Here is a 22,991-nt window from a genome sequence, read left to right on the forward strand (position 1 = left end):
AGTTTGGAGAATAAGTGGTGGATTTTGCTGGAGCTAGTATGGTGCTGTTTTAGTCACGAATAGAGCAGCAGATTGAAGATTAGGCCCTAGACATGGGAGAGGCACATTTGTTGATTATCTATAAAATAGCATATTTCAGTTGTAAAGCTGTTCTGTCTGTTCTGGCTATCCTGAATTCAGATTTGTGTGTAATTTTAGAGTTACTGTTGTAAAAACAAAACCATGACACAATAAACTTCATTCTAAACATTTCTTCGTAAGTTGACCCATTAGGTCATCTGAAATTGAACACCAGATTCAATGGTGCTTTAAATGGATGCAGTTCCTTTGAAGTCAGCAGAATTGTATCTGCTTATGTTAGTGGTGGATTGAACTCTCTCTGTTTATAATGCCAGGAACTATAAAACTGTATATCTAAATGCTAGCTTACTTTTAAAAGTCCGAGTTAGCCTTGCTTTAAGACATCAAAGGCATTTCAGACTTAAAAAAATGATTAAGTTTCTTTATTGCATAGTGTCTTATGGTAATTTTTTACGATTATTTTAAGTTAACTAGCCTTGCTTTAAAAGTTATCTTTGTGCTTATTTTCATTTTGCCTACACTAACTACTGTAAACTCAATCAGCACTGATTCTGTTCTTAATGAGGTATCTGCAAAAGTTCTAAATATTTTTTCATGCTGTTTTTCTAGTGAAATGGAAAAACAGAAGAGTACTTTAGTGGATGCACTTTGTCGAAAAGGAAGTGCGCTGGCTGACCAACTGCTTCATCTGCAGGCCCAAGAAGGGGCTGCTTCCAGTGATACAGAAGGCAAAGATGAGGATCATGAGAGCTGCTCAGAAGCTTTGACAGAGACATTCTGGGAAACAACAAAATGGACTGATCTTTTTGACAGCAAGGTAAGAGACCAGAACAGATTTTTTTTTTTCTTTTGCATGTTGGGTTTTCTGATAGTTTCTCCTGGAATTACGCACTGCCTTTGTGTGCACAGCCTTGTACATTCCTCCCTTCTACTTTATTGTGCTGTCCCCATATGTTGTGCTTCCTAAATGACCTTTTTCCACAGAGATTCTGCCAAGCCTGTCAAATCCATGGTAAGCTCATCTCTGTGCATGTGAATGTAGAGGTTATGGGAAGGGTATAGGACAGTACCAGTTTTACATGAAAAAGCTACTTGCTTTATTGAATTCCTTCTTTCTGTACTTTCCAGGGAATATTTTTGATTTTGATTAACCTCTGCACTGTTGTAACTGTGCATACAGAAGTGTGCAGCATCCCTACTCTGTTCAGTCCTGCATGCTGTAGCCTCTTCCACACTATGGACAAGAGAAGTTTTGTTTTGCTGTCAGTAGTATCTGTAGAGGTAAAGGTAGAATCCCTTGGAAAGAATTATATTACCATTTTATTAGCACAGAATTCCTTGACATTTCAAGGTTCCCGATCCTGAGACTTGAATTTTTGTCTGCTTCGTTCAAGACAGTTATTCCATAAGGAAAAAAAAATCATTGTAGGTGGTTAGTTATGTAGCTTTTAATTTATACAGGTTATGATTTTATATTTTTAGCTGTTGAGCTATTGATATTAATTAGTTGCTGTACTTAAATGTCAAGTGTGACTGCTTTAGTGGAAGCTGAAGTGACCAGTATTTGTTTATAATTGAGTAAAATTACAAAAGCACTTTGAGTAGTTTAAAAAGAAAAACTTTGAAAGTGGAAAAAAAAACCAAAGCATTTAACTTCCTTGGCAGTAAATAAACTTGCATAAGAACTTGTGCTTTAGGTGGAGGCCTGAAGGAGTTTGATGGTGCTTACTCTTCCTTTAGTGTATTTGTCCTTGTGCCCATACATCTTTTCAGCATACCTCTTCTACTCATTAACTGATTTTAATATCCTGTGGTAGCAGATTTTGTGCTTTAATCATATTCCTTTGTACATGATTTTCTTGCTGTCTGTTTGTAAATGCAGTACTTTGTTCCAGTATAGTAACTCCTGGCTTACTTCTGTCTTTTGATTTTTATTTTTTAAAGCTGATGGGAATTTCAGGGGGAAAATGCCAATATAGACATTTTGTTGGGAGTTTATCACTCTTTGTTAATGGCTTTTTTTTTTTCAAGACATGTAGTGATTCCTGTTATTGTTGAGCTGAATGCTCTGGGTCTGGAATAAGTAACTGATTTCAGTTCTACAGATTAGGAACTTGAATCTTTCTCTTTGACTGGCTTAACCATGGATTTGTCTAAGTGCACATTCAGGTTTTTCTCTGAAAATTTATGCTTCTGTATTGTTAAATTGGTATTGAAAAGCCAAGAAAACTGTTTTACATTTTTGTAGCATTTCATATGGAAATTACTTCCATCCTGGTTATGTAGTATGTTTGTCTTCTTTTTCCTCTTGGTTTTACTACTCCAATTGAAATCTAAACTGATTGACAGTCATGAGACCTACAGAGTTACTTGCTCATTTCCCTGGGGTGGAATGAGGGAGAGAACTGGAAGAGTAAAAGTGAGAACTTTCAGGGTGAGATAATGACAGTTCCAAGAGGTAAAGCAAAAACCACGCACACAGGCAAAACAAAAGGAATTCGTTTGCCACCCATGGGCAGGCAGGCAGGTGCTCAGACATCTTGAGGAAAGCCAGGCTCCCTCGTATGTAACTGTGACTTGGGAAATCAAATGCCATCACTCCAAATCTCCCCCATTTCTCCTTCTTCTCCCAACTTTATATGCTGAGCCTGGCACCATACAGTATGGGATATCACTGTGATCAGTTGGGGTCAGCTGTCCTGGTTGTGTTCCCTCCCAGCTATTTGTGCATCCCCAGCCGCTCACTGGTGAGATGGGGTGAGAGGCCTTGACCCTGTGCAAATGCTACTCAGCACCTGTGTTTTCAGCCCTCTTTACAGCACAAATCCCAAACCAGCTACTGTGAAGAAAATTAGCTCAGCCAAAACCAGCACAGAAATAAAAGAGGAGGAAGGGTAGAGTGGAGTAGTCAAGTCAGAGAGGGAACAGACTTTGTGTGAATGTCCTTCAAATGAGAGTCCTCAAGAGGCAGCCAGCTTATTCTAAAGAAGTAAATTAAAATGTGGAGCTCTTCTGTATGTGGACATGGCACTTGAAAGATGAAACAGCTGGATGAGAAAGCATGGAAATAAGGCGTTTGAATACTGCACTGATCATTCAGGCATATATAGAGAGCTTTAGACAGGAATGTTGCTTTAAGTGTTTTTAGTTCTAAGGTTTCTACCAATCAAATTTCATCCAGATGTCAGTAATTAAAAGGCTAAGTAAATTTTTGAAAACAAAGAGATGAATCAGGAATGTCATCACTTTTCTGTGTGCTTCTACTCACCTCTAGTAAACCAAATACTGTCACTTGTGTCATCTCTCCTTCGCAGATGTTGCACCTGTGTGGCCACAGGACATTTGTTAGTTTCTTTGAATTACCTGTTTTTCATGGAATATTGTGCTTGTTCCCTATATTGTATCAAATGTGTAGGGAAGTAAATTTCTTTTTGATAAGTGCATTTGTTCATACTTTCAGCTCTTCTCTGAAGTTTTGTTTTAAACGAAACATGTAAGAAAATATTTGTGTCCCCCGTGTACACAAAAGCATTTCAAGTAAACTCTGATTGAGACAGCTTTATGCAGCATTTGATTGCTTATGCCAACATGCTTATGACAGCACTTCAGGGTCTTTAGTAATGGAATGTAAGTTGTACAGTTTTTATTTTACCTAGAACGTAGCTTTAAATTTTGTAGGCCAAAATACTCAGATTTAAACAAAGCTGCTACAGGAGAGTAGTAGAATGTTGTATGTTTGTTAATGGGAATGAGCAGTCTGTGCAATTTAATGCCCCTCAATCTTTTTTAGCTGTCAGGGACAAACCTAAAGTCACATTTAAAAATAAGTCTGAAAACAAGTAAAAGGTGCAGACCTTTCCATCTTGTAATTTAAGTATCTTTAGGCTGCATTATTTTTCCTAGTACTGTCTGCACCATCAGATGCAACTGTCTCTTCCAGCTGATTGTATTCAGTCACTACCAAAAACTTGTTGCTGTATACTTGATTCTCTTAACTGCCTTCCCTCTCTTGAAAATATGATGAGTCAGGTTTTTTTATGTTAATAATCCTTTATCTGTAATAGGGCAGTTGATAGAGTGAAGTCAACAAACTGAGAAACCTTAGTTTATTACCTGAAAAAGCTTGTTTGCTGGGAATTGTAAACATTATGACTTCAGTAGCTGGAGTGTGTTATCTACAGATTATATTGTTTAATCTAGTTTTTTAACTATTTGTAAATGTAGATATATTTTAATCAACTGCTTCCATAATGAAGTAATTGACCATACAAATCTGTTTTCATACGTAACAACATTAGGACACTAGAACAGGGTTTTTAGGTAGTTTAGTATTGCTGGATTAAAACACTTTTCTAGGAGTGTTTTCAGGTTTTTAAATATTTCAGCTCTACAAATGTCTTGGGAGAAACCATTTCAGCATTTTACTCTCCTAAACATCTTTATAGCCCATGGCAAGTTAGGCAGCTAATTAGGAGACAGATGTTCAACCATTTCCATGGGTCTGACTCCTAGCACATGGAGTATTCCAGGACCTTAGCTTGGGAAATAAAGTATCTAACAGTGATTTTTATTTTTTTTTTCCCTCCCCCTCAGTATCCTAGAAGTATGCATTGCCTTTTCTTACTATCCTTTTTATTGCTCTTTGTACAATCTCTGGGCTGTATCACTTGTGATGTAAAAGCTAGCCTTAATTGTATTTATTGCAATTATGAAATAATATCAATATACTTTGAATAATTCCTATTCTTTCATCTAGAAATTTGCTTTTGGATACTACAAATTGGTTTCTTTGCTGGTTTTATACATTCATATAGCAGCTGTTTTTACTTTTATATCTTAGTAGCATTCCAGTTTACATTTTGTTTACACACATCAAGGAACCATAATCTTTACTTCTGTGATCTTATAAAACTTGCAATAATTATAAGGCTTAATTTGACCAATATGTGTACAAGTCGTAAAATATCTAACATCTTTTGTTTGTAAACCATTTCGGATTTTAAAGCAAATCATGGATTGTTCTTAACTTCTAAAGCACTAATGAATTTTTAGTAGTTTTATTGAACTTGTATACGATTGATTGGGGTTTTTTTTCCAAGCACTACGACAGAAACTGTCTTTTATCAACACCTCTTGGAGCATTGTTTTCAACCTTTTGGTCCAGCAGAGAACCTTTTTCTCATTTAGAAATACCCAAACTTTTATTTGGCCAGAGCAAGGGTGTTTCGTAAAATGCTTTGTTTTCTTGCCACAAAAACTCTAGGAAGCCCTGTTACGAAAGAAATGCTGTCAAGTGGCTTTCCTCCTGCCTTTATCACTGATGTTCAATAACCATTCAAAACTTAGAGGGTCAGGTAAGAGCTTTCTTAATAGAGCAGTGACATTATTTCTGGTTAGCCTCCAATATGTTATATTTGCTGAGAGCTCCAATGCATTTTCATTTGATTTTTTTTTGTTTGTTTGTTTTTTGTTTTGTGGTTCTATCATCTTTTACAGAAGAGAATTTTTTTTTTTAAGTTTAGTTTAACCAACTAAATGCTAATGGATCCATTGAGAGGTTATTCAGAAGTGTTTGCTGATGTGTTTTGCTCTAGGAAAATATCCAGAATAATTGGGTTGAGAATGCAGCATGGCAAAGTGTTTTTCCAATAGCAATATTTGGAAAATCGTATATGTGAATGGTGCTGTATGCTCATTGTTGCATATATGTGTGTGTTTCAAGCTGCAACAGATTAAGTGAATACTTCAACACAGCAAAATAAGTACCTGAAGATTAGAAGAATGAGCAACTCTGAGTACTTGGCATAGTATTTTCGAGCTTCAAAATTACACCTTTACTTGCTTGATAATTGAGATTGTTATTTCTTTTTTACCTGTCCTTTAAACATTGATCCTGCAAAGGCTTGTGCTTGTGATTAACACTAAATGGAAGTGTTCAGGCTGCTAAAAGTAGACAGGTTCTTCAGTCCTTGTAAGATTCAGGTCTCTGGTTCCTTAATGTTTATATTCTTGAGATATATTTAATTATTTTAATTTTTTTTTACTGTAATGCAAAGCATATTTCCAAACATCCTGGAGAGGTTTTGTTAGCTTTTCTTAATGGGGTAATTTAAGTGGAAAAATTAAATTTTTATTGTGGAATCAGAGGGAAGGAAAAATGTTGTAATGAATGAGGGGAAATGAATGGCAAACTCTAATATAAGATTTCATGAACGTTACCAACAGCAGACACACCACCATATTCACCAACTTTACTGCCATGTCACTTTTCAGTAAAAAATAAAAAATACCTATTTACTATTAGTGTTCCAAAGGGAATAAATGATAACAATGTCTTGACTGCTCTAATTTTTAGCACTGTAACTGGTGAAATGGTATGAACTATCTTACAACACCCTGAATGCCATCACTGTTCAGGTGTTAAGAACCTGATTTATTTCACATTAGCTCTCAAGGAGACACATTTGTTTGCTTATGAGTTACTGCATTGATAAGGACTGTAAACTGGCTCTTTAGAATTAGTGTTATCAAGAGAGAGCTTTTTTTATAATCTCTTCTTAGTAAATTACCAATAGTGAGAAGCTGACCTAAAACCCGAGGCTTGTCTTCATGCTTACCTGTCTTCGTTGCTTTTTTTATAATTCTGTGCATTTCTCTGTCCGTGTTTGTATGTATATCATTCACTATGTACATTCATACGTGTTTCTGCACTAAGTTTGTGACTGTCTAGGAATCAAAATTCTCAGTTAGGTCTTTGTTTCTGTGGGTTGAAGATATACCTGCCTGGTTCTTGTTTGTTTGTTTGTTTGTTTAATTTTTTTTAATATACCATACAGTTGCCTCTAGAGAATGAAAATCCTAAGAAGCTAGAAATGTGATAAATGAAAAATTGGAATAGTGACATCTGTGTGTCATAAGATGTTCTGAAGTCAAATATGTTTGTGAAGTCAGAAATAGTCTTTAGGAAGTTCATGTTTATGACTACTACTGTGAATCATCTGTTTTACTGCAAAGAAAAAGCTATCTTCTGTAAATGTTTCATTTTTAATCACTTCTACCTGAAGAGAATTTGCTATTACTTGTCAAACGTTGTAAGATAGACCTAATTTGTTTTGGTTTTTTCTATTTGCATTGTAGGTTTTGACTTTTGCCTATAAGCATGCACTGGTAAATAAAATGTATGGGAGAGGTCTCAAGTTTGCCACAAAACTTGCAGAAGAAAAGCCAACAAAGGACAACTTGAAAAACTGCATTCAGGTAAGCAGTGTTTGGTCAAGTAATGGCCAATGTCCATGCTGAGTAGACTTTTAAGAGTAAGATATAAGTCTTTTGGAATTTTTGATATTTTTTACATTTTAGAAACCACTAAATGTAACATTTCATCTTTATCCAGGCTTTGGTAGCTTGGCCTCCATTTTTGATAGTGATTTCTTCTTTCTTTTTCTAGAATAACTGGTTTGTGAGTAACTGTCATTTTTAGCAGATTTACTTTCTGGAACTTCCTTTGGGCCATAAAGGAGTTAGACAACTTAGCCAAAGATATCTGAATATTTAAAATCCTGTTATGTTGCTGTTTAGCCACTATTATTTTTTACTATTATTAATAATAATTACTGTTAAAAGAATATAGGTGGAGAATTAATGGAAATCGCTGTAATTCCTAGGACAAGATTTTTGTGCATTGAGTTAACATTGTGGACCATATAGTGGGGGAGAGGGAGGCGAAGGGGGCAGAGGTTTCCCCCTCTCAGGACTAAGGAATTCAAAGATCACTCTGTTCACTCTCCAATCTGTTATCTTTCTGATAATTGACGTTTTTAGTAAGATGTTGATATCTGTGCAGTGTTTGTTTAGATTTAGATGTTAGAAAGAATGACTCATTTTTTTAATGTCTGCTTTTTTCTTCAGCTAATGAAGTTGCTTGGATGGACTCACTGTGCAACTTTCACTGAGAATTGGCTTCCTGTCATGTATCCACCTGATTATTGTGTATTCTAGAAAATCAACTGTTGTAAAATTAAAATGATTTTATAAGGGGCAGGATAGGAAAAGATAAGTTTGACTTTTTATTCGAACGCATGTTTTCATTACTGAATGCTGATTATTAAATTGTGTGTATTTATCAGTAAAGGCACCTGGGTACAGTTAATACCTGCTAACCTAACTCCTGTCATTAGGGAGTTTCCTTATTGTGCATCCCATTGCTGGCAATGGATGTGCCAGAACTGCCAACACCAAGGATTTGGAATCAGGTTGGAAAGACTTACTGCATGCATGTTAGGTTCTGAACTGTTACTTTTAACACCTGTAAAAGTTCTGTATTTTTTACGGTAAACTGAATTTTAACATGTTTGATCCTAATTTCAGTTGTATGAAGGCCTTAAAGCTACTTCAAGAGTAGCTAAAATCTTACTTACTAGACGAAAATAATGGAACACGCGTATTGTTTGCAAGAGTTTACATTTAATTTTTTTTAAGAAAAATTCAACCTCTCAAACTGGTACAGTGTTTAACTTTGAATTGCTGATGCATAGGTGCTCTTGTAAATCTTCATTTTGGAGTGATTTAAGACAAACTCAAAAATCTGTGTGAAGCTGAGTATCAGGACAGACTGATACATGTATGAAAGTGCCAGACAGTTACATCTTGATCGGATATTGTAAAGCTATACATATATGTTTATTAGTGTTAAAAATATAAACCGCAGCAGAATAAATGTGCAAAGTTGGAGGTCAAAAAAACACTATGTGCACTCTGATACTTTAAAAGATTTTTATAATTAATAAAAGTACTGAAGCTAAAAATTGTATTGGTTTCTGGATTAGTACATAAACAAAACTTGCTGAAAGAAAACACCTTACAAACAACAGAAGTTCAGTGCAGCCCAGAAGCTTTTTGTTAAAGCCTTGTTACTGATTACGGCTATGAAGATTGTTCCTTCAGTGAAGGGAAATTGGTCTGTTTGAACAGCTCATATGTATCAACCAGAGACGAATTGCCCTATGTTTTGCTTGCTAGTTTTTTCAGTGCTTGCAATGCAAAACTTGGATACAACTGTGACTTTACAGACATAAATACACATAAGGTGCAACATAATCCTGCAGAGCATTCCAAACTGTGAGGTGCTGCCACTAAATCAAGAATAGTGATAATTTTCTCTTTAATTTTCTCTTACTGTGGCTTTAAGCAGCTTGACATTTGATTCTGGAAATTCTGCTAGAACAGTTGTGTTAAATATATTGGAAAGTTTTTCCAAAAATTCATAGTCTGTACTGAATCTGAATTTATTGGCCCATAGTAGTACTGTTCCTGGCTTACAAAAATATACCATTGTTGCTAGCAGGGGATCCAGAGCTGCATGATGGTACACAACATCAGTTGCCAGTATGAAATCATAATGGTAAGTTGATACAGGAAAATCTTCATTGAGGCCTTCTCCCCATACCAGTTTTCTTACTTCAGGTTTGTTCATATTCATGTTCTGTGTATTTCTTGAAATATTATATGAGAGATTTTCAAGAACTTCAGGCAAATCAGTAGCTGTAACATGAGCTCCTAAAGAAAACATGAATTTCTTTCAATTCACAGAATCATCAAGGTCAGAAGAGACTTTCAAGATGATCTGGTCCAACTGTGAACCCAGCTCCACCATAATCACCCCTAAACCATTTCCCCAAGTCCCACATCCAGATGCCTCTTGAAAACTTCAGAGATGGTGACTAAACCACCTCCATGGGCAACTTATTCCAATCCTAAACCACTCTTACAATAAAAAATAAATAAATAACTTAAAGGCCATTTCCTCTCATCCTTTCACTTGAGACATGGCAGAATTCATAGATATGTAATTGAATATATATAAAACTTTACCTACGTAACTTCTCCAGGCTTCCCCTCACCAGTAACTAGGGTAGTTAACAAAACAGTTTTTAACAATAATTTTCATTTAAAAAAAACAAAACAAAACATGATGGCAAAGTTTACTTCAATTGTTGTTGCATTTCCTTAAAGTGACAATGGCAGGACTAAATCAATTTTCACAGAAAATCTAAAAGAAAATACAAATTTACCAACCTAAGATACAGGCCACAATGGAAAGCAAGCCTGTTCCAGCACCAATTTCCAAAACTTTTTTGTCTTTGAGGTTGAATTGTTCTTGATTTGATTCCAGATATTGAGATAAAGCCAGTGCCTAAAACGGTTAACACATATCTGTAAGAAGGTAACAGCTAAGTTGCACAGAAATTCATTAGATGTTTTTATGCAAAGGTGTTGGTTTTTTTAGTACAATGAAAAACACTGAAGGGTGTAACATAAAAATGTAATATGGAAAGAATTGTGATGTCCTGCTTTTTTATATAAAGAAAAAAAAATTAAAGCAGTTTATTTTTAATTTACTTTTATGGGATGTGGATTTGCTACACATTTCTATGTGAGTCCTCTGACAGCTCAAGAGGGGCAGTGGTAAAATGTGAACCATACAGTCAGAACACCAAACAAGAGGTTTAACAATATGTAAAAGTAATGTTCTGGTTTATGATAATAAATGTTATGCTTTATTATCACTATCATCATCAAGTAAATTTAGGCTTCAGCAGAGATTTTTGGAAAACTTTTTTGTTTAATTTTTTTTTAGCACAGAAAATTTTAAAACTTTGTTATTTACCAACTTGATACTTGTCTTGATAATCGTATAAACTTTAGACAGGAAACAGCACTGTATGGAAATATTGTTTATCGGACCTTTGTAAAGATCTTGTTGATAAAGGGGCTGTTTATAAACAACATAAACTGATGCCAAAGAAACTGTCTTCCCCCTTTTGCTTCTCTTCTTTAGAGTTGTGTTACTATTTTAACTCTTGCGCTTTTCATAATGCAACACTGTCTACCTGCTTTGGGAAAGCTGACAGCTAATAAATCACCAATTTGTGCAACCTCTCCATTTTCTTGGATAGTTGTACCATCTGCATTCTGACACCTGATTAATGTGCGAATTGATGATCTGACATGTCAAAATAAGATACTGTTTCACCCACACACAAATGCTTTCTTTCTATTGTTTTGAAATTGCCATTTTTTGTGAGCTTTTTAAATAAATGTGGATCTGAAAACTTTTGAAATCCCAATTTTCATGTCTTTATCAGTTGACCTTCTCTTTCCTCAAAGGCAGCTTTCTCAGTCCACATGTTTTTTAAGAGCAGAGGAAGCAGAGATTGCAGAGCTGCTTGCAAGTATGGTTTTCCATACTGCAGTGGAGCTGTTCCAGCCTTTAAAGGAAGCATGTTTAATTGTTATAACCTTATTTAATCTCTCACAATTTTCTTTTTCAGCCTCCTTTTTGTACTCCTGATTGTTTACCTCCTAGCAGTGACTGATTGGAAACATGGTGGATGCTGAATGCTTCTTCCTGCATTCCCTTTCTGAATTTTATTCAATGCCTGCATCCAATTTACAAATGCTTAAAATAGTCCTTTCGGTGTGAACCGGCAAATTACCTTAAGGCAGAGCTTTCTCTTGAAGGTCTTTGTCCTGCATAGGGAAACCTCTATTGTGGGAAGCACCATCCAAGAAAGCTTCCTTAACGTTCGTGTGCTGCTGTCATGGTTTCCTTTTGTGTCCTGTCAGCCTTCTGCCATGTCATGTACTTACCCCCGGCCATACCACGGCTCCAAAGTGCTCTATGGACTCCTGAATGACGATCTGGTGGCCCACGTACGTATAGTGCTCTTTATCAAAGTAGTGTGAAACTCTAGGAACCCAGTTCTGCAGTATTTTGAGTGTTACTGGTGAGCCTGTGAGAGGAAAGTGGAAATTGGTGGTTTTATATGGAACTTGGTAAAAAGTGTCTTGCAAAGACAGTGTGTAGGCACACAGACTAGAAAGCTGTCAGGCCACTGGCCTTGAATTACAGAATCATTAAGGTTGGAAAAGGTCTGGAAGATTGTTGAATCCAACCCTTAACCAACCCAGCACCTCTGTGTTTATCACTAAAACGTTCTCAAGTGCCACATCTACACATCTTTTGAACACTTCTGGGGATAGTGATTTGATCTCTTCCCTGGGCAGCCTGTTCCAATGCCTAACCGCCCTTTCCGTGAAGACTAGCTGCTGTCCAAAAGCAGATACTCTGGCTGGTCAGGTAGTTAAAGAAACAATGGTCATTTCCTGCCATTCTGAGTGTTCACATGGGCAATTTACAGGTATAAACAAGCCTTTTAGGAAAAGCTACTAATTCAAAATAAAGTTCTGCTAATTACAGCTAAAAGACTTTCTGGGCCAAGTTACCTTGTATTTTGGGGTAAGCTAGTTCATGTTGAGTATGAAGATAGCATGTACGTGTTTGTGCTGTACATTTCATTTGTGGGGTCAACAGCTCTAGAACATCAAGCATCTTTTTAAGTAAGAAGTATTTAGAATTCACCTCTTACATTGAAGAAAACCTAACTCTTTTTAGTGGTTGTTTTTAATTAAGCATCCTTCCAAAGCAGGAGGGTTGTAAGGTGCTCTTTAAGTGTGTGTTGACACACAGCGTGGTTCAGCAAGCCAGTACTACAGCTGTGCTAGTGAGTCTCATCATACAGGGAGGCTCATGGGTGAGGCTTTTCAGAAGAGCTGGGCTCAACTGTTCCATCTGATCTCACTGAAAACAAGGACACCGACCTGAATGACTGTACTGTTGCTGAAAGCCTGTCATCAGCATGTGCACAGAATTGACCTTAACTGCAAAGAAAAATTTAGCTCTGGCTAGCATGGATTTTAATTGTTGCCTGCCAGAAATCCTTGGTAGTTGGTGGAGCAGTTTAGCCTGTTAAAATTTGTAATGCCACAGCTTCAACAGTGCCAGCCCAATTAATGCATATTGTAATCATATCTCTAATTGTAACTGATAAATAATTCTTAGATGTCCAATTAAAATTCAGATACCATTTTAAATATACATCTGAATCATGGAGATAGTAATTTTTTTGCAGATTTGATATGATAATATATACAAACATAAGGGGAAATGGGAAAATTGGATGTCAAAAGGAAAAGTGACGTGGTGACATCTATGTGAAGACTGACAAAAATCAAAATACGAACTGCTAGCATGCCACGGCAATTGCAATATTTAAATGGGATTAAACCTGTGTTGGATTCTGCATGCTTGGAGCTGCAAGTGCAGTTTTCAGAGTCACACTGCTCTTCACAGGTTTCTTCTTCCTCAGATTGGTAGTCCATTTCTCTTTGAATTTTGTTGGGGAATGATGGCTGCTGTGCAGAGATCACGGCAGAAGAGCTGAAATGGAAGGGGAAAAATAATGTAAAATCTTGCAGGCCCTCTCTTTGTATGAGACATGCCTGGAAAAAGACATAAATAGTTTGGGTGGCCTTTGGTAGCCTTTTGGGGTTTTTTTTCAGTGATGAGTTGAAGGAAAAGGATGAGATGTGACATCCCACTCCACTGAGTGTTATGAGCACTTTCTGATAATGCAGTAATGCTGTCAGAATTTTTATTTTATCATGTTTATCATATTTATTATGTTTATTTTAACATTTATACAGAATCTTAGCTTTATGTCACTGAATTGATGCCACTAATCAGTCTCAAAATTGAGCTGCTTTTATCAATTGAAGCAATAACTGAGACGGATAACCCTCTTTTAACATCTGTGACTTTTTATCTGTGAAATTTACTGTTTTCCAGGAAACTTGGGACTTGGCATTCCTGAGATAAAACTGTTTCATTTGCTGCAGCCAGTGCTCTTGATTTTGTCTCTTTGCATCCAGTTGCCTTCTCTTCCCTGCCTTTCCTTGCAGAACAGCTTAATGAATTACTCTGAAATGTAGTGAACTGCAGAGTGTGCCGATAGCAGTCAGGAAATCATTGCAGTGAGAAGTTTGAATCTGTAGGGCTTTTTTGAGAACTCTGTGTGTTGTGAATGATTTTGCATCCTCAGTGTACAGGGCAGCACCCAGCCTGAGAAGGAACTGATTGATACCAACTAACATCAATAAAAGCAGGAATAGGACTGGATCTAAATTTGCCTGGGGAGAAATATGTCATTGAAACTTCTTGCTTGACTAGAATTTTCTTCAGTGAAGCACAGGCATATGTCTGTGTGTGTAGATAGGTAGATAAATAGGTAAGATATACACACACACTGTGTACAAGCTGTACAAGCTCACCCTTCCCACATGGGTGGAGTGAGCTGTGTTTTTATCCATGATGAAAACATGTATCCATTCTGCTCTTTCTTGAGACTGCATATTTGCTCTCTCCAGCCATAGGCACTGCAGACTAAGCATTGTATAATTTGTGTTGCATCATACTGCAGGAGGCTGTTGTAGATAATCCTGACCTGAAGGGGTGAATGTTTGGCAGCAACCAAGAGGTTCAGCAATGCCTGCAGGTAGCTTTTTAAGGAGCAGAGTGACTGCTGACTTGGGTGGGTGGTTTATTTGCACATGATATTGACACCATTGCAGTTTTACTGACACCTGATATATTCCTTATTGCTGCTCTGTTTATTCACAAGGATGGGATTTATGTTCTAATTCCTCTGACACTGCATTTGCTCAGTCTTGGCAGCCATATTGTGCTGTTTCAGAAAAGAGTGCTTTAAAGGAAATTAATTTCTGCAGATTTTGATTTTCTTCAGAGGCCCTCCGTCTGGCCAGTAACAAGTTCTGACTGTGCACCTTCTGGGTGTGATTTTAGATGTGATGAATGTAGGTAAGAGGCTGAAGTTAATTCTGCAGTTACTGCATTCCCAGACATGAGTAACTGCATCCCGTGTTCACAGGTCACACAGGGCATTGTGCCTCCTTCCAACAGCAATGGTTTCTCATGTAATCAAAAGTAGACTTCTAGTTTTCAGCAATGCCTCCTTTTCATGCCTTGAGCGAGAATAAAATCTGGTCATGTTTTAATGTTTTAGGAAATCTCTGAGAAAAATATTTTAAGACTTAGGCCTTTGTGAAGGTGCATAATGAAAGGAGAAGAATCAGTCAGAACTGGTGATGGCTAAAGCCAGAAAACAGTTGGTTAAAGACCCAGTCTTCTTAACATTTCTTGCTGAAACATGCAAAGCACTACATTGTCATATTTGGGGAGTTTGGGATGAGTGTTTTGTTTATTTGTTTTGGTAGGTTTTTTTGTAATTAAAATTTGTGCTATGTAAGTGAAAAAGCCAATCCTGAAATCAAAAAGCAGGAGGAAACTTTAATGTTGTCCAGTACTTTTCTGTGTATAAAACCAGAAGGGCTTGTTTAATGAGTAAACTGTAATTTGTCAATCTGGGTAGAAAGGGATCCCCCTGCATTTTTTTCCTTCCTTAAACAAGTCCTTACTGCAACAGGCCGAAATTTCAGTTAGCTGTGGGCAGTGGTGAATTCCAGAAAACAGTTTGGAAACACACTTAGTAAATGCAAATTTGTTGATAAACACTATGCGCTCTGTGTTTGTGTGTCACCGAATACACTGGGCTCTGGTTTATGGCTGGGCTTCAAGATGCTGTATTAATATCTTGTCAGAGGTGTAGCTTTTGCTAAACAGAGAGGGGTTTATATGTGTGTATATATATATATATATATATATATATATACAGGCACATTCTATTGCCATAATTGTTATATATTTCATAGGAATTAAAAGTAAGGCTTTTTTTTTTTTTTTTTTTTTAGCTGCAAACTACAGGACAGTTTTAGTTGTATAAATTCAAGAATTCAAGCATATTAGTGTCTTGGCCTTATTGATGCACAGCTTTATTTTATTATTGTAAGTGACAAACTGCCTGAAGACTACAGGCACAAATGAGTATTGAGAGGCTATTTGCAAATAGGTGGTTGCATTTTTAAACCCTCTATATGTAATATGGTCGAGTTGTTGATGTGCTTCTAGAATTATAAAAAACATTTCTCATTGTTTTGACATTTTTCTGTTCCATATTTTACTAAAAATTATATATCTCAAAAAGAATTTTGATTTAATAATGTTACAAGTAAAATCCATTCCCTTTGAAAGTGTTGGCTTTTTCTGAATGTGAGCAGCCACTTTTTTTACAAATTGATCCTGTTGGGAAATAATCATCTAAATTCTTTCAGAGTTTTAAGACCAGCATGGACTTCATTTTGTTCACAACAGCCTTAAGCTGTTGTGAACAAAATTTACAAAATCACATTTGATTTCTTCAAAACCTAAGGAAGAAAGAATAATTCATAAAATTATATCTGTTTGACAATACCACATAAAATTAACAAGGTAATTAAACATTTAAGGGCAAATTGTAAGATGATGATAAACCTTAAGGTAACACAGTTTATCCCCTATAATAATAAACTTTGTGCCTCTTAAACTGTTGAAATTCATTGCTCAGGAAGAGCTTTTAAAATCTATCTATGTGGCTAAAAAAAAAAAGTAGATTATTGAGCAATACTGTAAACAATTCTGCTGAAATGTGTTTCTCTCATCTCTGCACGAAGTTGCATGAGGTACTCTGATTTAGTCTGAAGTATTTGGGCAAAAGCCAATTTCATTTGCTCACATGGGAAATGTAATTACAGTGCAAGACAGGGCCTAACCATACACTTACCATACAGTAACATCTCTCTTTCTTAGGGTTCATGCAATTTTCTCATGTTATCATGCACTACATTAAAAAATCAATATAAATGCTAGGAAATAAACGAAACTCCCATGCTAGCAATATCGATATAAGAAACTTATATGATGTTTGAATCCACGAGGTAAATGGACCCAAATACCAAAACCAGCAGTGACAGTCAATCCCCACAAAACAGAAAGGGTTAGGAAAGCTGGATTCTGTTGGCAGACAGAGCTGACCTGAAATGCAAGAATTCAGACAAAGGTGATTCTGTTGTTAGGTAGCAGAGAGCACAAAAGCATGCCAGACGAGGTTAGCTGGGTGGCTGTGTGGGTACCTGATGTGACAGGGCACGGGAAGTTTCCTGTGGGTGGCTGCATGCTCCAGAGGTTTTTTATACGGGCGTGCACCTGAAAAGAATAACCCTCCTCTCTGGCCAGTCGGATTGCAGGCTATTTAGAGTAACATTACCAGGCAGCGCTCGAAGAACTTACCATGTTACACTAAACTCTTCCACATTTGCAGTACAAAATGAAAACTCCCTTAGACTTTGAAGTCCCAAGCATACCAACCTTCAGAAATAAAATCTCAGCTTCCTCCTACCTCTTGTCCTGTTTTTGCAGATGGAGCGTTCCCCGTGTTTGCCTTAGGTCAGCAGAGCTGAACCAAGCAAGCAACTTACTGTGGGCAAACTAGAGCATAAATAACGTGTGTGGCCACTTGGCAGCAGCCCAAGCGCAGAGAAAAGTTCGTGAAGCTCCTACTGCCAGGAAAAGGTCAAGTCTTACTTGCCCTGCTGAGTGTCTGGCTGGGGAAGCTCTGGATACCCTCCCCTGTCCTGAGTCACAGAGGGTTGGGGGAACTGACACTCCTAAGGAAATAACAACTTTCCCATTGTCTTTAGTGCAGCTCATAACCATAGGAAATGTTATAGCCACTGAAAGAGAGAGTGCAAACCTGAAAATACCAATTTATCATAAAATCTTGCAGCTGTTTTTTTTTAAAAACAGGTGGATGTCATAGATGTTAGAGATAAACCAAAGGTGTATTCCTTACACAGTTCAAGAATTTGGGAGGTTTATATGCATTTATTCCTTTGCTGCCCTTCTGCCCTCCTTTCTCCTTCTTGGAAAAGATTCTATGGAAAGAAATTTAACTAGAAGACAGAAAAATTTAAAAGCAACTTTGAAAGTCATAAAGCTAGAGAACAACCCCTGGCTATTTAGTGAACAACTGAAGGCTGGCAATAGAAAGCGGGAGGTGGGAGGAAATGTAGATTTTTAACTCAATTTATAGGCATCTGCATTTTTGGATTCAGGTAGTGCTCTCCTGAAGAGTGGTAAAGGGAAAAAATGAACCATTTCTGTCACTGCAGCTGTTTTCTGCATTAGCTGCTGTTTCTAGTAGTCACATCAAGTATAGGAGACACTTGTCTCTGCATTCAAATGTTCACCAGTTTATTTCCTCTCAAACTTTATAGTTAAAAGATACTTTTAAATTTATACTTGAGAGCTAGTATTCAGATATTAACTGTATTAGGTTGATATAAACATTGCATTTCACAGACCCGCCTGACTTTACAAGCAGTGCAACATCCTGTTATTGGAAATAAAGGAGCAGATATACTGCTGTTGGAATGACTGCCATAGCTTTTGTTAATATGTGGTTCTTTTTAACAGGCATGTTCCCACTGTCATATTTACTGTAATTGTCACCAGAGGTGAATGTAACTCAGACTGGAACTGCTGTCAAAGTTCTATCCTAAGGTTTGGCAATGGGATTGATACTGGACATAAACAGTTTATTTTTTAAATTAAATCAGAGGAACTGGCTTACTCTGTGTTATATCTCTTTTAAAAAGGATGCCAACTGTATGGACAGTGTTACAGCCTATTTATGAGTGATGCAGACATGGCTTAATTTCTTGTTTATAACTGATAGAGGAATTGACACTAATACTCTGAAATGTAGTGTTTGTTGACAAAGATTTACTATGTAATTTCTATAAATACTTCTTGTTCTACACTCTATCTCCAGGCACTTCTTTGACATTGAAAATGTGTGTTGTCTGGAGGGGTAGCCCCATGGAATTAAAATTTCTCCAGACTTCCATGAATAGTAAGGCTGAGGAGAGCACCACACCTCAGTTCTATGTGTAAAAGAGTGATTTTCAGTTATTAACATCAAATTCCACAAGGCTCTGGATTATTCAGTTGGCTTTTCTGTTTCTCAAAACACTCATGGGAATTTTGCCATTGGTGGAAGACAAACTGAGACCATTGGTGGAAGACAAAATGCAACAGGCTGCAAAATGCGATGAAGTAAAGCAAACTTCAAATATTTTTAGAATGTATTTATTTTTAGTGTGAATTGTGTAGCTTGGGTAGGTATGGGGGGTTTAAGCCCGGTTATATGAAACCTTGAAACCTAATTGGTAGCATGGGTAGTGTACAGGCAGAGTAAAACTATGCTCATATTATTGGATTGTAGATTACAGTGATTTAAATTTAAAACAAATTTAAAAGTTTCTCTGCTGTTAAAGCTGATAAGTAACAGGCATAGGATGGGAAAGGAAGAAGGTTTTATATGTTCTTTGATGATGTCTACAAACATGTAGTTCACAGTCCTCCAGTTTACAGCATATGTGGATTTCCACAAGCTTTTCATAGGTCACTAACTTAAGATCTTTACAGGAACTGAGCTTTGCTGGGTTAAGGAGTCATTATGTTTTGTTTTAATAATTTGTTAACAGCAAGAAGGCAATAAATGGTCAGGTTTACAATGACCCAGGAAGAGCTGTGCTGCTGAGTGTATTCCTAAAAGATAATGGGAAATGTAGAAAATAATGTGGTGACAATAATGTAGAATTATTCAAGACAGTGAAAACAAAAATAAGCTGCAGAGTTCCAAAAGGATCTCTTGACATGTTACGAGAGGTGATAACATGATAAATGAAATTCAGTGTTGACAAGTATAACATAATACACAGGGATAGTCTCTAGCCACCTAGGAGAGGGATCTTAATGGCCCCAGAGACAGCTATATAAAAATACCTCTGCAAAACCACATAAGAATCAAAAACATAAAGAGTTTGTTGCATTTATAAGGAAAAGAGCAAACAAACCAAGAACTGAAAAACAATGAAAAAGAAACATTGATTTTTTTCTACTCTAGGAATTCAGAGATTGTCTCATGTGCTCAGTGTGTGCCTCAAGTCCTTGATCAAAACATTCAGGGTCCTGAATCCTACAGGATTTGCTGGAGGTCCTGGGTGATCTGGCAGGTGACTGATGAAGAATGACAGACTCCCAACTCTAGAGTATATTCTCCTCATCCTTATTGCTGGAGGCATCTGCTGGACTTTTCTGGATGTGGAAAGCAGGTTTGCATTCTCCAACTTGCAGGAGGTTCTTAAGTGCTGTTGGCAGCCAGCTAAATGTCTACAGCATCGTCTTGACAGGACCTGTGCTGTTTGTTCAACTAAGGGAAACCTTCTGGTCAGTGTCTGCAAGAGGTCCCTGGTCGAGGGGACCCAACTGATGAAGCCTTTTTGCTCCAGTTACAGGAGCACCAGCAGCAAAGTGCTCACCAGCAGCAAAGTGCTTCCCACTGTTAGCAAAGATCAGGTTCATGACCACCTGAGGAACCTGATTGTGCGTATGTCTATGGGACCCCAGGAGATGCATCCCAGAGTCGGGAGGGAACTGGCTGATACAGTTGCCAAGCCTCTCTCTCCATGACATTTGAAAAGTCAGGTGAAGTCCCAGGTGAAGAAGTGAAACACTGAACCCACCTTTAAAAAGGGTAGGAAGGAGGACCCCGGGAGCTACCAACCTGTAAGCCTCACTTCTGTGCCTCAGTAGATCATGGATCAGATCCTTCTAGAAGGTATGATAAGGCCCATGGAGAATAGGGAGCTGATTCAGGATAGCCAGCAGGGCTTCACCAAGGGCAAGTACTGCCTGACCAACCTAGTGGCCTTCTGTCAGTGGACAAGGGAAGGGCTATGGATGTCATTAATCTGAATTTCCATAAAACATTTGACATGGTCCCCCATAACATCATTTTCTCTGAACTGGAGAGAGATGGATTTGATGAGTGGACTGTTTGGTGAAATAGGAACTGGTTGGATGGTCACATCCAGAGGGCAGTGGTAAATGGCTCAGTGTGCAGAGGGACACTGGTGATAAGTGGTATCCCTCAAGGGTCCAAACTGGGATCAGTGCTAGTTAATATCTTCATCAATGACATAGATAAAGGGATCAAGTGAACCCTCAGCAAGTTTGCAGATGACACCAAGCTGAGTGGTGCGGTTGACACACCTGAAGCATGGGATGCCATCCAGAGGGACTTGGACAAGCTCAAGAAGTGGGCCTGTGGGAATCTCATGAGGTCTAACAGGACCAAGTGCAAGGTGCTACACCTGGGTTGGGGCAAGTCCCAGTGTCAATACAGGCTGGGGATGAACAGATTCCCATCCCCAGAAACATTCAAGGTCAGGTTGGACAGGCCTCTGATCCACCTGGCACAGTAAAAGATGTCCCTGCTCACTGCAGGGGGGATTGCACTAGATGACCTTTAAAGGTTACTTCCAACCCAAACCATTCTATGATCTTTGGTGTTTGGCATTTTCTTATCCTATTCCTTATGGCTCTGGAATGACTCCTCAGCTTGAAGTCACTAATACCCAAAGTTAATTCTGGTGGCCCTCCTAAACAAGGGCAGCCAAAGGCGAAGGATAACACTGAACACCGAATGTGATCCTCAAACCAAACACACTGTTTTCATTATTTTTAAAATAAGAATTCCTTTCTTCTTGGTAGAGACCTCCTTTTGCTCACCTAGCTGAGGTAACTCAACCACTTCCCTGGGCAGTCTGTTCCAGTGCTTGACAAAAACTTTTTTTTTTCCTTCAATTTATTTACTGTTTCATGTTGAGTTAATCCGGCCTAACCTTATTTTCACATACAATCAGATAACACACATCTCAAAGAAGACAACAAAGCAGGTAAGTAACCTGGAACAAGTTGTCCAGAGAAGCTGCGGTCGCCTCATCCCTGAAAGTGTTCAAGGCCAGGCTGGATGGGGCCCTAAGCAATCTGGTCTAGTGGAAGGTGTCCGTGCTCAGGGCAGGGGGTTGGAACTAGATGATCCAAGTCTATTCAAACTCAAACCATTCTGTGATTCTAAGCATTTATTTAAAATCGTGCTGCTATATAGGAGATCTTCATGTTCAGGAGCATGGAAGAATGAAGAAATGCTCCAAGATTTTATGCTAAGAAGAGTGACACTAGGCTGTGCCCACCTTGTCAGTGGCTCCTGACTGCTGTTAGCTGTGTGTTGTGCATTTAATGCCTGCTCTCTCCTTCCCTGGTAGTGCAGGTGCTGCAGCTCAGTAGCAAAGCTGTTGGGGAAACCAGTGCTGCACCACCTGGGCTTGTCACAAGAGCCGAGATGGTGAGGAACGGGACTCTAAATTGAGTGTTTATTTCCACCATCTAAGCATCCTCCAGGATTTAGGCTGTTCTGGATTAGGCTAAAGAGCCTGATTCCAGTAAGAATAGATGTGTTCTGTACTTCCTGTGTCCATCTACGTGATCTGTTGAACAAGAGCTCTTCCTGTCTTGCAAAAAAAGCAACGGGACAGGTGAGTCAAAGCTTGGCTTTGGGTGGTCTGAGCAGAACCTTCCTTCACTTGTCTTTAAGTGAAGAGCCCTGGAATGTTATTTAAGCGCAAACTCTAATACCAGAATTAACCTGTTGGGGGTATTTTTAAATACTAATTTCCTTGTCGAGGTTTTTGTCCAGCTTCTGTATGTGTCTCTTATCATGGCAAAGACCTGTTAAATAAATGAAAACAGATAATTTAGGTGCCATGCACTTGCATGAGGAGATTGGCTAGAGAGGTACAACTGCAAAGGGAAGTCAGAAGAGGAGCACAGAGGCACAACATCTGGTACTGCTGCATGTGAAAAATGCATTTGGCTGCATGAAGCCAAAAGCAAATCAAGCCCTTTGCCCTCATTTTCACATATTGACAGCTGAGGCAATATAACTAATCCATGGATTTTTTTTTTTTTTTTTGCAGCTGATTAACTCCTGCCTTATTATGAAGTCACACACTTCCGCTTCCCTCAGCAATGAGTTTTGGGGGTATCTTCAAGCCTTCTGTAGTTAGTTTTTCAAAATCTGAAGCTGTTTGCCTCCAAAGGATTGTTTTAGTTTGAGTTTCCTCATTAATCCTAGTTCTCCTCTGTTTTAAATAGGGACAGGTTTTTCCCTTGGTGCTACCTCTTTCTCAACTGCTTATTCATCCCACCTGTT

At 37.9% G+C, this 22,991-nt stretch overlaps 2 protein-coding genes across 4 annotated transcripts in view; one reads left to right on the forward strand and one right to left on the reverse strand.

Moving 5' to 3' along the window:
- The window catches only part of TPP2 (tripeptidyl peptidase 2), a 51,606-nt gene extending 40,405 nt beyond the window's left edge, over positions 1 to 11,201 (forward strand). For 2 of the 3 annotated variants that reach the window (XM_050332182.1, XM_050332183.1), the window contains 3 exons: positions 691 to 898; positions 7,219 to 7,338; positions 7,990 to 11,201. In XM_050332182.1, the coding sequence (XP_050188139.1) occupies positions 691 to 898; positions 7,219 to 7,338; positions 7,990 to 8,079 (418 nt within the window). In that variant the 3' untranslated portion in view covers positions 8,080 to 11,201. The remainder of the gene's footprint in view (positions 1 to 690; positions 899 to 7,218; positions 7,339 to 7,989) is intronic. The other variant, XR_007630890.1, reaches the window with a different exon arrangement.
- METTL21C (methyltransferase 21C, AARS1 lysine) lies at positions 9,242 to 17,233 on the reverse strand. Its single transcript, XM_050332170.1, is given in 6 exon segments — positions 9,242 to 9,636; positions 10,156 to 10,273; positions 11,731 to 11,873; positions 13,209 to 13,360; positions 16,977 to 17,077; positions 17,162 to 17,233. Coding segments are annotated over 6 exon segments (981 nt in total).
- Between the last annotated feature and the right edge of the window lie 5,758 nt (positions 17,234 to 22,991).

The sequence above is a fragment of the Myiozetetes cayanensis genome, unplaced genomic scaffold (genome assembly GCF_022539395.1).
Source record: "Myiozetetes cayanensis isolate MyiCay16 unplaced genomic scaffold, myiCay2020 scf5-8, whole genome shotgun sequence".
Lineage (NCBI taxonomy): Eukaryota > Metazoa > Chordata > Aves > Passeriformes > Tyrannidae > Myiozetetes > Myiozetetes cayanensis.